At 33.1% G+C, this 17,486-nt stretch overlaps 1 protein-coding gene across 1 annotated transcript; it reads right to left on the reverse strand.

Annotated features, from left to right (window-relative positions):
• On the reverse strand, window positions 1–1,085 carry LOC106755226 (60S ribosomal protein L21-2-like). Its single transcript, XM_014637340.2, has 2 exons — window positions 773–1,085; window positions 1–431 (listed from the first exon to the last, which is right to left on the reverse strand). Exons 1-2 carry the CDS (start codon window positions 1,007–1,009, stop codon window positions 171–173), a joined length of 498 nt encoding a protein of 165 aa, XP_014492826.1. The 5' UTR covers window positions 1,010–1,085; the 3' UTR covers window positions 1–170.
• Window positions 1,086–17,486: the final 16,401 nt, after the last annotated feature.

The following is a 17,486-nucleotide window of genomic DNA, read 5'->3' on the forward strand; positions in this document are numbered from 1 at the left end:
TTATACGCAAATCACAGGATGTAAAGTTCATTAAATACCGAAGAAAATAGAACATATAATTGTATTTAGAGAATCAAAATCAAAATTAAAATTGTTTACCAGTATCCTTAGAACGAGTAATCTAAAACTAAAAAACAACATGGCAAACCAACAAACAGTAAAAAAAAAAACTAATATCCTCCTTTAAGATCGTTAACCACGTCATAGGGAATGGGAGTTACAGTTTCAATTAGAGCTCCTTCCACCATAAGGAAACCTGGTTTGGGACCCTCAGGCTGTCTCTTGGTGCTGATTTTCTCACCCTTTGCCTTAGCATCCGCCTTGAGTTGATCATTCTTGATCTTCCTCAAACGGAACTCCTCAGTGCACCTTGAAGGCATAACATGCTCAACACGCACATGAATCCTCTTTCTAATAATTCTGTTCCCAACCTGCATAATACAATCTACTTATTTAAAACGAAATCCCCTATTTCAAAAGGCATACCCATGATTTCATAACAAAACCTTATAAACTAAAATCAATTTCCTAGGAAGAAATCAAACAAATAAAACAGCCTCAGAACACACCAATAGACTAAGAGTAACGCACTCAAGGCACAAAATACTCATTAGAGAGCACAGCTGTAAACCTTAAAACTAAAATCAACAATGTATAGAGTATAGAGAATTGAAAACGGAAAAGATAACACGACGCACAATATTAAATAGACAATATGACGAATACAGAACAAAAGCAATAACAGCGTTAGGGTTTCCGAGAGAGTGAATACCTGTTTGTTAACCTCGACACCAATGGCGCGTTTGGTGACATTCCAGACACGACCGGTGCGGCCATGGTAGAACTTGTGAGGCATACCCTTGTGGACGGCGCCGTTAACCTTGATGTCAACGTAATCGCCGATGTGGTAAGTTCTGAGATAAGTAGTGAGGGCGATGGTTCCCTTCTTCCTGAAGGGACGAGAGAATGAATCTCTCGTGCGAGATCTCAAACCGTGACCAGCCGGCATTGTTCCTTACCTAGGGTTTCTCTCTCGCTCTCTGCGCTCGGCTTAGAGTAGAAGGAGCAATCAGTCAATAAAGTTTCTTTACATTTTTTTTTTATAGTGGAGCAGCTAGGGTTTTGGAACGGGCTTTTCCTTGGGCTTTTATTAATGTTCTGATTGGTCTATCTCACAATTTAACTTGGGTTGCTTCCTGCACCTAGCCCTTCCACCTTCAATTTTCTTGAAAGTGTCGAATTTGTCCTACGATGAAAGCTTTTCACCTTAGGTAAAAAGTTTGAAAATTTGAAGAAAATCTCTTTGACTAAACCTTAAAAAATCCTAACCCCTCTCTTTGTATTACTCATTCTCATTTTGCACTCACTCTTTGCTCTCCAAAGTTGCAACCTCCACCTTTTTCTCACTGTATTTTTTTCTTTGTTCTTTTTCTTCCTACATCGTATTTGCTTGTTTTTTCTCTCGATCTACATCCAATGCAAGGTTTAGTGTCTGAAGTTGTTCGGCTCAGGTTCTTCGTATAAAAGATTGGTCCTCGTTTTCTTTCAACTTTGATTGAATTGAATGAGTTTTAATGTCTTAATATATGTTTGTATAGAATTTGAGATTGTATGAGCAGAATTTGAGTTTGAAACAAATGTGTATGAGGGCATATGTTAGAAAAGAGTGTGGTCGGATAGAAAATTGATCTGGAATTCGATTTTGACAAAAACAGATTTTGAAAATTGTTTTTGTCTTTAGCGAATTTAGAAATTCATTTCTACCTTTCACATTCTCAGAGATAATCTTCACAGTAATAAATGGTATGTGTGCAGGCTTCATAGAAAAACCCATTATGCATTCAGAGAAGAAAAGGAACATCGAGAGTGAGAAGAACTCTAATATATGTAAAAGTATTGTTCTGTACAGTGAGTGTTAAAAGCAGAGAGGGTTACATGTATATATATAAGATAAGAGATGGGAAAGAATAGAAAAAACAGAATGCAATAAATGAGGAGCGTGAAGCGGTGCGGTGCAATGAATATGGTTGGGATATTATTTCTGACAGCCCCCCTCAAGCTTGGCATATATATCAAGTGTGCCGAGCTTGGAATTGATATTGTGAAAAGCAGAAGGAGAAAGTGGTTTGGTGAGGATATCGGCAAGTTGGAGAGCTGAATGTACAGGTAGGAGTTTGACAGTTCCTTGCTGAACTTTCTCACGAATAAGATGGCAGTCGATCTCAATATGTTTGGTGCGTTCGTGGAAGACTTGATTGGTAGCTATTTTAATGGCAGAGTGATTGTCACAGAAGATGGTGGCAGGGTGGGATAGATGAAGATGAAGCTCGCTGATGAGTTGAGTAAGCCATTGGATCTCACAGACAGTTTGTGCAAGGGCACGGTATTCGGCTTCGGAGGAGCTACGAGAAATAGTTGGTTGCTTCTTTGACTTCCATGAAATTGGGGAATCTCCAAGATAAACAATGTAACCAGTGGTAGATTTTCTAGAATCAGGACATCCGGCCCAATCAGAGTCGCTGTAGGCCTTGAGGGTGATACTGCTTGTGGCTTTGAGAAAAATGCCCTGACCAGGGGTGTTCTTGATGTAGCGGAGGATGCGAAATGCAGCTTGATGATGAGCTTGAGTAGGGGAGGCAACGTATTGGCTGAGGCGATGAACAGCGTAAGTTATATCTGGGCGTGTGTTGGTAAGATATATGAGACGCCCGATCAAACGACGAAAGGCAGTGGGGTCAGCAAGCTGGTCACCGTCAGAGGAAATCTTGGCAGAAAAATTCATGGGAGTGCTAACAGGAGCAGCGGCAAGCATTCCGGTTTCATGAAGTAGATCCAAAGCATATTTACGCTGAGAAAGGTGAATTCCTGCAGAGTTACGAGCAACCTCGAAACCCAAAAAATAAGACAAGTTACCCATGTTTTTTATTTTGAATTGAGCATTGAGTAGATTGATGATGTGATCAATTTCATGCATATTGTTACCGGTAAGGATGATATCATCAACATAAATGAGTAAGATAGTAATTGTAGCACCATTATGTTTGATAAAAAGAGAGTGATCACCAGAGGTTTGAGTAAACATGTGAGAGAGAAGGAAAGAGGACAGCTTGTCATACCATTGGCGGCTGGCTTGTTTCAAGCCATAGAGGGATTTATGTAAGAGACAAACTTTGTTGTGTTTGGAATCATGGAATCCTGGTGGAGGTTGCATGTAGACTTCCTCGTTTAATTCTCCATGTAAGAAAGCATTGTTGACGTCAAGTTGCTTTAAAGGCCAATTCTTTGCAGCAGCCAATGAGAGAACTAACCTGACAGTGGTGAGTTTGACAACCGGTGAGAAGGTGTCAAAATAGTCAATGCCTTCCATTTGTGTATACCCTTTAGCAACAAGGCGAGCCTTGAACCTGTCAACAGTGCCATCAGCTTTGTGTTTTGTTTTATAGACCCATTTACAACCTATGGCTTTCTTGTTGGAAGGGAGATCAGTAAGAGTCCAGGTCTTATTCTGTTCAAGAGCAGTAATTTCTGCCCTCATAGCAGCACGCCAATGTTCATATTGAATGGCTTCTTTGTAGTCAATAGGATCATGTGTTGAGTCAATAGATGAAATAAAACCTTTATATGTCGGAGACAACCTGTCAAAACTAAGAACATGCTCAATAGGATATTTAGTAGTAAAGTTACTATAGGAAGCTATTTGAAAGTCTTTTAAATATGCAGGTGTTTTCCTTTGCCTAGTGGATCTCCTAGGGGAGGGAATGCTGGTGTCGGTATCAGTGGCAGGAGTAATGCTTGTGTCGGTATGATGGGTTTGAGGCGGGTCAGGAAAGGTATCAGGATGATGGAGGGGCAAGGGTAAAGGGAAGTGTGGGGAGGAAGGAGGAGTGGTATTGGGAAAGTCATTTTCACAGAAAATAACATTGCGAGAAATCTGTATGTCATGGTTGTCCATTCTATAGGTGATGTATCCTTTTGTTGTAGGATGTAAACCAAGAAAGATGCTTGGGGTAGCCCTTGGGTCAAGTTTTTTTCTGTGAGCTTGGAGGGTGCTAGTATAACAAAGGCATCCGAACACCCTAAGTCTGGAAATATCAAAATCTTTATGAAAGAGTTTGTCATAGGGAGAGTTGTTATTAAGAAGAGGAGTGGGCATGATGTTGATAAGAAGAGCTGCATAGTTAAGGGCATATGTCCAAAATTGATTAGGAAGTTTTGAGTGAAAGAGCAAGGCCCTAGTGACATTTAAGAGGTGTTGATGTTTTCTTTCAACAATACCGTTTTGTTGGGGTGTCTCATTACATGAAGTTTGGTGAATAATTCCTTGAGAATTAAAATAATCATGCATGGCAAACTCTGACCCATTATCAGACCTAATGACTTTAATAGTTGTTTGAAATTGATTTTTGACATGTGATATGAAATGCAAGAGATGAGTGCGAGTTTCAGATTTTGCATGCATCAAATGAACCCAAGTATATCTAGTATGGTCATCAACAATAGTAAGGAAGTATTTATGAGAATGTAGGGATGCAGTGGGACAAGGTCCCCAAATATCAACATGTATGATATCAAAAGCATGAGAAGCAACAGAATTATTTGAAGTAAAAGGCAGTTTCTTTTGCTTAGCAGTGTGACAGGCATTACAAGTGTCTGTCCGAGAACTTATGCAAGGGTATTTCTGTTTAAGAATATCTAAACGTTTATCAGATAAGTGGCCTAAACGATTGTGCCAAATGTTATTTCTATCAGCAGTGTGTGTGTTGTGTGTACTGGTAGCATGTACAGAGCCAGTAGCAGTGAGGTTGGGTCCATGAAAAACATATAGGCCAGCGTGAGATTCAACTGAACCAATCTTGTGGTGTGTTGTTGAGTCCTGGATAAAACATGTGGAACCAGTAAAAATTACATGAACACTATTATGCAGAATCAATTTAGATAGAGAGATCAAATTGTAACAAAAATCTGGAATGTAAAGAACATCTCTAAGACAAATTTTATCACAGAGTTGAATAATTCCTTTATGTGTGGCTTGTGTAGTGATGCCATTAGGAAGATGAATTTTCACAGGTTTAATTTGATCATAAGAATTGAAATGCTTAAGAGAAGAAACAACATGGTCAGTGGCGCCTGAGTCCAATATCCATGTTGTGGTACCTGAATCACCAGTGGTATTATAATGCAGAAGCGTTTTACCTGTATCTGAGGAACTAGAAATTAACGAGCCAATTTGAGGATTGGAAACGACAGCACCATCCGTGCTATGATTGAGGAGACCCAGAAGAGCTTGGTATTGTTGTTTTGTGAGTCGCATTTCATGATCAGGTGTTTCTCCTTGGTTATCATTGGCATTGGGGGGTTCTTGATTTCTTGAAAGAAGACTTTTGCCATTGTAGAACTTGTGACCCGGTGGGAATCCATGTTTCTTGTAACACACATCAACAGTATGACCGGTTTTGCCACAATGGGAACAAGATTTTTTGTTGGATGAAGGTTTCGCAGGAAAACCGTGCTTCTTAAAACAGACATTATCAGTGTGACCAGTTTTGCCACAAAAAGAACAAGTGACAGTGCTTATAGTGGCAGTGATATTGTTAGATTCCAAATGGTTCAGAAAATTGTTATTCACTAATTGTCTTTCTTGTTGCATGACATAGGAGAAAATTTTGGAGACAGGAGGTATAGGATCCATTAGTAGAACATGAGATTGAATGTTACCATACTGTTCGTTCAAGCCTCTCAGAAATTGCAGTGCTCGGTCTTCATGTTTTCTTTGTGAGATGATGGAGAGCACTTTGCAGGAGCATTTAACAGCGCACGTGCAGATCGGGTCAGGTCTGAAATTATCCAATTCGTCCCATATAATGCGTAATCTTGTGTAGAATTCTGTGATAGTTTGGCTGCCCTGTTTGAGAGAAGAAGCTTCTTTCTGCAGTTCGGAGATGCGCAACAGATCTCCTTGAAAAAACCTAGATTTGAGATCATTCCAAATGGCTTGGGCATCATCCATCCAAAGAATGCTGTGCCTGATCTCGGGAGAAACGGAGTGAACCAACCAAGAGACCACCATGTTGTTGCATCGCTTCCAAGCATTGTGCGATGGGTCTTCTCTGGACGGTTCTTGAGCAGTACCATCGATGAACTGTGCTTTATTCTTGGCACTTAACGCAGTGGTCACAGATTTACTCCAGGCATGGTAGTTGTTGGAATCAAGAAGGGGAGAGACCAGAGATGTGGATGGGCTTTCACTGGGATGAAGGTATAGGAAGCTTGAAGGATGATTACTCTTGTCATCCATGGCGGAAGAAACGAAAAAGGAAGTGAAAGATCTTCAAGAATCTCACAAGATGAAAGGCAGAGGCGCAGCAGAGCTCTTCAAATGAAGAGCTCTGATACCATCTCAGAGATAATCTTCACAGTAATAAATGGTATGTGTGCAGGCTTCATAGAAAAACCCATTATGCATTCAGAGAAGAAAAGGAACATCGAGAGTGAGAAGAACTCTAATATATGTAAAAGTATTGTTCTGTACAGTGAGTGTTAAAAGCAGAGAGGGTTACATGTATATATATAAGATAAGAGATGGGAAAGAATAGAAAAAACAGAATGCAATAAATGAGGAGCGTGAAGCGGTGCGGTGCAATGAATATGGTTGGGATATTATTTCTGACACACATACTTCGAATTTTGTTTTTTCTTCAACAAAAATCTGTTGAAAGTAGAAATCAGATATGAAATTTATTGAAAGTAGAAACTATTTTTGAAATTTATTTTAGACTTTTTAATTTTAGTTTAACTTTTTTAAAATAATGGAGTTATAATTGTTTAATTTTTATGTAATTAGAATTTTTCTTATGATGAGTTATTTTTAATAATACTTTAGTATTTGATAGATATATAATTATTTTAATTAATTAATTATATTTTTATTAAAAAAATTTGTTTTGAATTATTTAATGTTTTAGTTGTTTTATAGTTTTTGTAATTTTTTTATAATTTTAAGATATTTTGTTATTTTTTTCAATAAAATATTATAATTTTATAATTATATAAATATTTTAATTAATTAATTTTGTTTGAATATTTCTTTTGTTTTGAATGTTTGAATATTGTTATAATTAATGTTTTACTTTGTTTTATAAATGTGGAATTTTTTATAATTTTAAGTTATTATGGGATTTTTTTAATAATCTATTCAGATTTTATAATTATATAATTATTTTAATGAAATAATTTTATTTGATTTAAATTGTTTTATTTTGAATTATTTGATCTTTTATAATTAATATTTTATAATTATTTAATAATTTTACATTGATTTAGTTGTGTTTTATATAGTGTTGTCAAAATCCAAGCCTACCATAGATTCCTCGGTTAAATAGATTGATTTAGTGATTCACTTAATAACTAGTTTTTTTTTTTTCAAATCCAAAATAAATTACAAAGTTATTGTAATTCAAATCTAAAATGATAATAAATTCTAAAGACAATTCAAAATAAAAAAAAATTACCACACAATCTAAATGTAATCCAAAAGCAAGCACAAAAAACAAATAAATAAGTTTCTAATATTGATCATTTTTATGTCACTTATCTATTTATAAGATTAGAGTCTTGAATGGATACATTCGTAATATTTTGTTCTCTTGAAACATTTTTTTCTTTATCCATCTACAAGTCTTGAATGGATAAATTCATAATATTTTGTTCTCTTGAAACATCTTTTTCTTTATCCATCTACAATAAAATAAAATAAAAAATGTTAACTAGTAATATTGAAACACAAAGTACTAAATAATTAAATTAAATTAGTTGGGTTGGTGAACGAACCCAACTCACCACAGGTTCAACCCGAGTGAGTCGGATTGTAAGTTGACCCATATAAAAAACTACTTTTTTCAAACTCAACTCGGTCCAAACCCGTAGTGGGTTGGATTGGCCCTAAGGTTCTAACCCATTTTGACAACACTAGTTTTATATTTATGTAATGTTTTATAATTTGAAGTTATTTTTGTTTTTTAAATAAAATTTTAGCCTTTCATATTTATGTAATTATTTTAATTAATTACTTTTTGTATAATATTGTTAATGAAATTTTTTTTGAAAGATATGCTTGTATTCGAGGTGCAAATCTCGAGGAGAGAGTTCCTTGTAGGATGAGAGGAAAAAACTTACTTCTTTTGCTTGCAAAAGGCATGGAGAATGTCAGGTTGGTGTTCAGTTTAAGGAGCATGGAGATGTTCAATTTGAGGAGTATGCAGTTGAGGAGCATGATGTTTAAGACGATGAGCATCAGGATGTTCTTGAAGGTGGAATTGTGAAGGTTCACTTGATCCTTCGTTAATCACACATTATGTGGACCATGTTGGTTATGCCATATGGTAAGATCGAATGAGTGCAAAACTTTAATTTTAGTGGTTATTGTTTAGTTTGAATAAATTTTATATTAAATATTATTGTGTAGGAACGAGGGAAGATCAAGTTGATCTCTCACGGAAAGAAATTATATAAATTAGTGTCTTGCAACGAGAGAATTAAACAAATTGTGTTCAATTCTGGTTTAATGCCTCTCACCAACATTTCATATGACTACACGATTAGGTCTGCCACAAGCATCGCGAAACCGAATCACGAGTTCCTAGCGCCTTTAAGCAACATCGTCGTGAAGCTTCTTCATTCTCCACCAGCCACCATCAACGTGAAACACAAAAGATCAAAACCTAGAGAACCAAAAATCTCCTTCAAACCATAATCGCAATTCGCGTCGCAACGATGAAGAGCCACCAACATCATCATGAACCTCTCGCGAGCAAAACCCAAATCCTAGAAACGCAAAGTCGAATCACGCAATCATCTTCAACCATTGCATCAGTGCCTCTCTGTAAGCTTCTCCAATGCGCCTTCTTCATTGCAAGAGAAAAACCTAGAAGCAAATCAGTTATCACGAAGTTCATCACTGGAGTAAGCTTTTCCCCAATCTGCAGATGAAAATCTGAAACCTTAATTTTTGGGTGAAGAAAAGGGTTGCCACATGTCAAGGGGCGCGATCATCTTTAGTCAACTTTGGTCCTAACCACGTCAGCCAATAATTGCCATGTAATTCACTGATGTTGTGGAGATTTTGCCATTAAGGATTTAAGCATCATCAGCCAAAAGGACCAAATTGAACATAAATTACAATATAAAGGACTACATTGAACATTCAAGAAAAAATGAATCTCACATCGAACAAAGTTGACGAAAATAGGAACCAACAATAGTATTAAGCCAACAATTTACAATTCTATTGTGTAACAACTCACAAGTAAACAGTTAATGTATATAAATTAAGAAAGGTTTCAAATTCAGACCTTAGTAGTTGCTTAACAAGACCTATGGCATGATCAGCCACAAAAACATCGATGTCATTAGCCAGCTCAATTATCCGGCCCGAAAATATTTTAGTAAATAAGCTAAGGGTTAGTTCATTCTCATCCACCTGATAAAGATTTTGCAGGACGTTTATAGAAGACTTTCTTCCACCGGCATTCTACAAATTAGAGGGTAGGAGAAAAAATTAGAGCAAGATAGTAAGTTGTGCAGTACTTAAACAATAGTACTTGAACAATTAATTGTTACATGATATTTTAAATAAAAATTTAAAATTATCTATAAATAATATAATACTTTATTATTATTATATGATTCTATAAATAACTTTTTATATTTTTTAAATGAAATATTATTATTATAACTAATAGGTTATTATATATATTTTTAAATATTTTTTTATATTTTCTTATATTAGTTTTTTAGAATAATTTTAATTAGGATAATGATAATTTGACTCCTCTTCTTAGCAATATTTTAACTTCATCATATATCAAGCATTAATTGGTCTACATAGCCAAAATTAAAACAAACGAAAAATAATGTGGAAAATCCAAAATTAGAGATTTCAACTTCGCGAGAGAAGGTTGTGAGAGTTCTTTGGGAGAGGACTTTTCTTTATAATTGCAACCATCGAAGTTCGCAACCACCGATGAATCGCTTTTCGTGTTGTCTTGCATTGGTTTCAAAAGTGCTTATCGTTTCTCGAATAAGGTTTTGGTTGTGGGTGTGACAATTTGTGTTCTGTTCCATTGTTTGTTTTTTGGTAGCTCTTGTTCATTATTAATCAGTGGGTGGTGGAGGTGCATTATTCGTCGAAGCACCATCAGTTGGTTGTTGAGGTTTTAGTTTGACTTTCTTCTTCTTTTTCGGTTAATTGGAGTTATTATCAATTTTATTTTTATTTTTTAATGATTCAGGGATTGTTGTTGGGTGTAATTATTTGATTTTTTGACATGCACTTCTTTTCTGTACAATGTTTCCTGGTAACGATGTAGGTGTGTGGTGTTTTTTTGTTTTCTGATTGAGGTTTTTGGATCGTTTTTGTCAGCATTTTTTGTTTGGGTTTTTTTCTTTGTTTATAATTTTTGTACTCCTTTTCTGTGTACATTAATTTGTCAATGAATATTTTTTCGAATTAAAAATTGTTGTCATAAACTGTGTTGACCTTGTTGTGCATAAATATAATTGTAGGTGTTAGTTATTTGTCCTTAGTGTCATACAATTTTACAGATTTTGATTGGTTGGTGATTGTGTTAGTAAAAAATGTGGTCATTATTGCTTGCATAAATGAGTTGGTTCTACATTAATTTTTCAAATGAATATTTTTTACTTAACATAAATGAATAATCTTCTTGTCTTTAATTTGGTTATTAAGGAGGGTTTCGAAAATAGATTTGCGATGTTAACCAAGAACGAAGACTTGACAGAAGTTATAATGCTTGGCCATAAAAATGGGATAATGTGCCAAGTTTTGATTTTGTAGTATTGTAATTCAACAAAATTTGGATAAAGATAGAAGAAATTTTACCCCAATATAGATTGAAGGAGGAGATGTTCTCGTGTAGGTCTTCAAGATTATCACTAGGGTTTTTAATAACTTGTCCTTTGAATGTATTTCAGATTTTTGTTAGCACTCAAATATTAATCTCATTTATTCTTACTAAGATATTTTGAAAATCTAATCCCTTTAAAATCATTATAGTTAGGTGAACAAAGACATTGTATACATCATAAGCATCTAGTCTCACATTCGTCAATAATTTCAAAGATCCATAGAAATATATGATCATTGGATTGATTTCATAAATCTTTAGGCACAATTAATTAGATATCATCCACAACATAGTCATTTTAAATATTATTTATTTACTTAATCTAATAGAGGATTATTTATTGTAAGAAAAAAAGAGTTATTAACACTCGTCGATGCATTTAATAGATTATCTTTCAGATAATAAATTAAATATGAATGGACATCGAACTTATTCTAAATAATTAATTATTTGTTTAAGATAATTGATGTTTCACTTAAGATGATAATTAATTATTTATGTATTTACTATTTAAAATAGTCTTAGAAGCATGAAATAATGTTTTTTTTTACAATATAATTGATTAATTTATTTTTTGTGTTTTTTCATCAATATTTTCCTTAAAGATTCCCGAAAGCAAACTCAAATATTCATAACCCAACATAAACAGCACATAGGCATTTCAGACATGAATAAACACTTGCTTTATTACAACTAACTTGATATAAAATAAAAGCATTCAATTTTACTTAAAAAAGAATAGAAAAACTTCGATGGACCTTGATTTGTTGATTTCTAAGCTCAAATAATTATGGGTACAATAACTAGTGTCAAATCTTTAAAAAAATACATTGAAACCAAGATATTGGTTCATTTAAGAGTGATTAAAAAGCATAATTTTGAGAAGGAAAAACTAAACATTATTTTAAAGATGAGATTTTGTTTCCATATACAAGAAATGTTCCTTTATGGTAGATTTTGTTTGAGTGTACGTGTCTTCCTTGATCATTATATTTTATGTGCCAACATTATTTTTGAAAGTTTACACATGTTTTTATTTGGTTTTAAATTAAAATCCACAAATTACGATATATTTTAACCCATTGAAAAGTTGTATAGCTTTGTAAAAAAAATCACAAGCTTAAGTATTTCAATCAATTAAAAGAAGCTTTTATTTTATTAAAATCCCGAAACTTTTCAAAACTAGTTTTGCACTAATTTAATTGATTGAAATGTAAATCAATGGATTAAAATCACGCTAATATAAATTATTAATCAATTAAAGTGTGAATAAACTAATTGAATTAGAACTTATTTAGTGTTCCACTATATCATATTTTCATTATATTTTATTAGTTTAATAAAGTTTGTTTTTATCTCTTTATCTTCTTCACTAAAAAATGTATTTTATTGATAACATAAAATTTATTAATAAATGTTAAATATTAACGAACTCGTGTTGAATTTATTGACGGAAATTTTTGTCGAAAAATTTAAATTACCAATAAATTAATTGATATGTGTTTCATTTAACAACAAATATATTCGTTGGTAAAGTATTATTGATTTAGTTTATCAACGAATATATCCGTCAGTATTCTTTGGTGATATAAGGTCAAAAATTGGAATTTCTCTCCCCCAAATTAACTTAGTGCGTGAAACCTTTAATCTTCCTCTTTCACTCTAATCAACTTTAGTCTTATTCTTTCACTCTACTAGCCAACTATGTACTTTCTGTTTCACTCCAACCAACTATATGTTTTTCCCTTTTCACTCTAACCAACCTCCATTGCCATTTCACTCGTGGTTGTGACCTTATCGTAACGTTGCTGCATTGACATTGTTGTAAGGAGGTTGTTGCTGTGACGTGAGGTTGTCTATTGCATGAGGGATCGTGGTTGAGGGTTTATGTTGCGCTTGAGGGATCTTGGTTGAGGAACTTTGGTCAAGGTTCCCTGATGCAATATTTGTCGTAAATGTGGTCTAGAAAGGCTACTGTCATCAACGAAGGTTGTCGACAAGCCCTGTCGTTGAGGTATAAGTTATATGTTTTAGAATGACTTGTAAAAATTGATGTCCATGTTCTTCATAATAGGGTGTTAAATCTGTGAAACTATAGGCATTAGCATTTGGTTGTGAAATCTTATTTTATAGTGTGTTAAAATTGAGACCAATGTTGTTGTTTTGTGTCAGTGAAAAAATTGATCATACATTGTACACCATAAATTTAATCTATTTTTGTTTGTGTTGTTTGATTCAGAAACATGATTGGTTTCTCATAAAAATTGTGGGTAATTGAAGATTGGAAAGTGAAGTAACAAGGAGAAACCATGATAGTTTTTTGAGAGGGTAGTGTAATAGTGAAGGGATGTGATGAGATAGTAGAGTCCTAGTGTGGGGTTTCTTTTCTTTTTATTTTTCTGTAGAACAAAAGAAGTGAATGAGGACAAAAACATAGTTCAAGTCTTGTTGGTGTAGTTGGTAAGCACTAAACTCATATCTTTATGAGTAGTCATAGAGCTTGGAGGTCTGCCTGACCTTAGGGAACTTTCGAAAGCTATCTCGTCTAATTTATTATGTCTAATTAAACTAAACACTCATTTTCTTAAATGTTTCTAAGGATATGCATAATTAATGTTTAAGGTAAAATATTTAATACTTGAAAACTTGTTATATAAGATTGTAATTATTTCAACCTTACATTGTATGGAATGATCTTTTTTGGAGTTTGACCAATTTGTTGATGAAAGGTCTCAAAGGACCCATGTAAGGAAATACTTTTAATATTATTTTCTTTAAACATTAAACCTGTTTTATTATAACCTTTACTGACATTATTCAAAATGTTTAACAAGAAGAATTTTCAAGTAAACTCTCACAGGTCATATCAGAGCAAGGGTCATGTCTTGATGCATCAAAATATCGTAATGATGACGATGACATGATTATGACACAATGTTGGATTGACGTCGTTAGTGGAAAGGAAAAATGGCGAGTTTATGGGATAAGAAAATTTGCTCCAAATTACATTATGGGAAAAGGTTCCTTGAAGCATCAACTAAAAAGACATGACCAGGAATACAACGATTTGAGACAAGAGTTTGCAAATTTCAAAGAACTGGTAATGAGATTGTTGTCTTCGCCTTCACAGACTTATATTCCACAACCTTAGTCCAACGTCCCTTTGGCCCAACTACGACCCTTTCCAGTAAAGCCCATCCTAGACTATTCGACATCAGTCCAGCCACCTTCACAACAACAACAACAGAACGATGAACAAGAACAAGACCATCAAGATGACTATGTAGACTATTAACATATATTTTATGTTTAGGTTTAAACCATTTAGTTGTCCCTATTTTTGGGAGGTTTTCCCATTTTGATCCCCGTCTTATTAGAATCCCCAATTGAGTCCCTATAAGTGCTAATTTCAATCAATTAAGCCACTGCCGTTAAATTTAGTTAACGGGGTTAACTTTTTTGCACAGCTGGAAGGATGACCTGTTAATTTCTGTAAACGTGGCCTATTTAGAGTTGAAACGTGGCATGAATTAGAGTTGAAATTGATTGAAATTAGCACTTATGGGACTCAATTCATGCCACGTTTCAACTCTAAATAGGCCACGTTTATACAAATTAACAGGTCATCCTCCCAACTGTGCAAAAAAGTTAATCTCGTTAACTAAATTTAACGGCGGAGGCTTAATTGATTGAAATTAGCACTTATAGGGACTCAATTGGGGGTTCGAATAAGACGGGGATCAAAATGGGAAAACCTCTCGAAAATAGGGACAACTAAGTGGTTTAAACCTTATGTTTATCAACATATGCTTTAAAACATATAAGATTTGTGTTAAATATTTATTAATATGAATATCTGGATTTTATTCTGATGTTGGATTGTGTGTGTTGTTTGTTTAGGCTTATATCCAGGTCTAATTGCGTGGTAAACCAAGAATATTCCATTGCACTTAGATTTGTCATGACATTTATCAACGGACTTATTCGTCGATAATGTTCAATATTGTCGAAGGATATATCTGTCGGTAATTGTCGATGGTGTGTGTCCTTCAGTAATTATCGGTGGATATTATAATTACCAATGAATATATCTGTCAGTAATTATTGACGATAAATATCCATCGATAAATGTTACTGACAATGATTTTATTAACGAATTTTATATCGTTAGTAATCCGTCCAGAAACAGTCATTGCTGAAAGATTTTTATTTTTTTCAACAAAAAATTGTTATTAGTAATGATAGGGTTTTTTTTAGTGTTTTTAAAGGAAATTCAAAAAGATTTTCAAATACAACATTTTTAAACATTGAAATCCTACTTTGTTGATCGAAAAACATTTTTTAAAATCTCTCAAAATGTAAAAATAAAAAATAAAAAAAAAACGAAGTGTTGCTTCTCATTCTTGTGGGAAAATCACCTACTTTTGTTTCTAGAAGCAATTAATTTTTATACTTCATTATCCAAATGATTTTTTTTGTTTCAAATTGTTTTTTTTATTGTTGGTTATTCTTAACTAGGATTGTGAAAAGGATTTTCTTGTGATAGAGGTTGTAAGAGATCTTGTATGGTTCAAAATCTTGCATTACATTGTACTTTTTTGTTTATCTTGTATGTATGCTTTGAGTCATGACTTGAATACTGGGATGTATTGTAATGTAATGAGTATTTTAGTCTGTGTTAGAGTTGAGCATTGAGACGTAGTGCGATTTCAAAGTTATGAGTTGAGTATTGAGAGATAATGTAATGTAATGACTGGTATAGTGTGTGTTTTGATTATATGATTAATAAATTGTATGTTATGTTATGTTCTTAGTTACTCACCCTTTCCTTTTGTGGTTGTGGTTCCACCTGCAATGATTGTCCTTGGATAGGAGTAGATGACGCTCAGATAAATTAATGGATTGCCTTAATTAGGACTATTGTACAATTGAATGTAATTCTCTTGTTTAATTAACTAGTATAGTTATTGATATTATTGTTTTTTTCTTTGATCTTGGGATTCATATATGAATTAAATCCATGTTTTATTGAATATTAAAAAAATGTTATATTAAACATTTATCATAAACAAAATTCATTATAATAATTAATTAGAGTGAAATTATCTATATTTAAGAACATAACAAATGAATAATCATAATTTAATTTTCACTTTGACTCGGTCAGACACAAACAATTGAATTTATTCATTTGTTGAGTAATAAAAAAGTGAGGTTATTTAAAAAATATGTTTTAGAAAGTAGTAAATATATTAGAATTAAAAGATCTTAAAATATGGAAGACATTTTTTTTTATTGATGACGATTACTTATTTTTATGAGATTATTAATTTACACTAAAGCTCTAAATTGGTAAGACAAAATCTTAGATTTATAGGTGAAAAATAAATATCATATACCTTTTGTGGATTCCAAAAGAGAATTTCAAAGAATTATTTTTTTTTCTCATGTTGGAGGGATCCACCAACCAATAGGAGCAATGTGTTCCCATGCCATCATTCAAGACAAACTTTCCTTCATTGTCATATGCAACTTGCTCCCTCAATTCCCTCCTTGTCGAGGGATTGAATCATTCCTTCAATCACCTCAATATTCATAAAGTCAATTTTGGTCTCAATCTTACCACCATAGTAAGTGGTGTTTAAAGTCCTATTCTGCTTGCACTTCTGCATTTTCTTTTATCTCGTCAATAATCTTATATTATTTAAAAATAAAAAATTAAACCAATTTCCATATTTAAATATTTCTTTAGTTATTGACCCTAATACATTGAGAACTTTAGAAAATGCATATGACCGTTGGTTCTATCTAAGCATAAAGAATATACAATAATAAATGAGATATGAGTTCAATCGTCTAAGACATTAACACCGTTTTTTATAAAAAAAATTAAAACAATAAATTAATAAATTTTTCATTTTTAAACAGTATTCTATTTTCTCATTTTTATCCAATGTAAAATTTAAACTTATATTTGAGTTTTTTACAATATGCTCTCTTTATTGTTTTTGTTGAAGAGTAATATGCCAAGGAAGTCTGGAATATCTTGAAATCAAGGTACCATGCTCTGGTGATGGAGCAGATTGAGGATTATGAGAACTTGTCAGTTGCTGGAGTGGCAAGTCCTTCTTTTTGTGCTTGAGATGGTTCCTGTAATCTCTCCATGAAGGTGAAAATTTTTCCAACAGAACATTAGCAGGAAATTAAGGTTATGTTTATTTGTTGATTCTGTTAACTTGACATGGGAATTTTGGTTCAATCAAAGACTGAAAAATATGCATCTTATAAATACATCTGATGAAAATGAATGTTCTAAATGTACATTTTGTGTTGAAGCAAAATTTGCAAAGAAACCTTTTAAAAATGTCACTTCCAGATGCATTTTGAGTTGGATGATTTAAATAAAAAAAAAAACATGAGTAAAGGTGGCAAAAAGTATTTATAACTATATCTTATCCAATCTATTTCTCAATCAAGGATTATCTTCCCCAATTTGAAAAATAAATGTTAAAACAATAATTCTGGATAAAAAAATTAAAAATAAAATACAAGTATTTTTTAATT

Source organism: Vigna radiata, chromosome 2, assembly GCF_000741045.1.
Source record: "Vigna radiata var. radiata cultivar VC1973A chromosome 2, Vradiata_ver6, whole genome shotgun sequence".
Lineage (NCBI taxonomy): Eukaryota > Viridiplantae > Streptophyta > Magnoliopsida > Fabales > Fabaceae > Vigna > Vigna radiata.

Excerpts from the sequence above, each read along its gene's own strand:
- LOC106755226 (XM_014637340.2), bottom strand. The coding sequence starts at position 1,009 with ATGCCGGCTGGTCACGGTTTGAGATCTCGCACGAGAGATTCATTCTCT. Across the intron at positions 432-772 it reads GTGTCGAGGTTAACAAACAG|GTTGGGAACAGAATTATTAG; the intron begins GTATTCACTCTC and ends TGTATTATGCAG.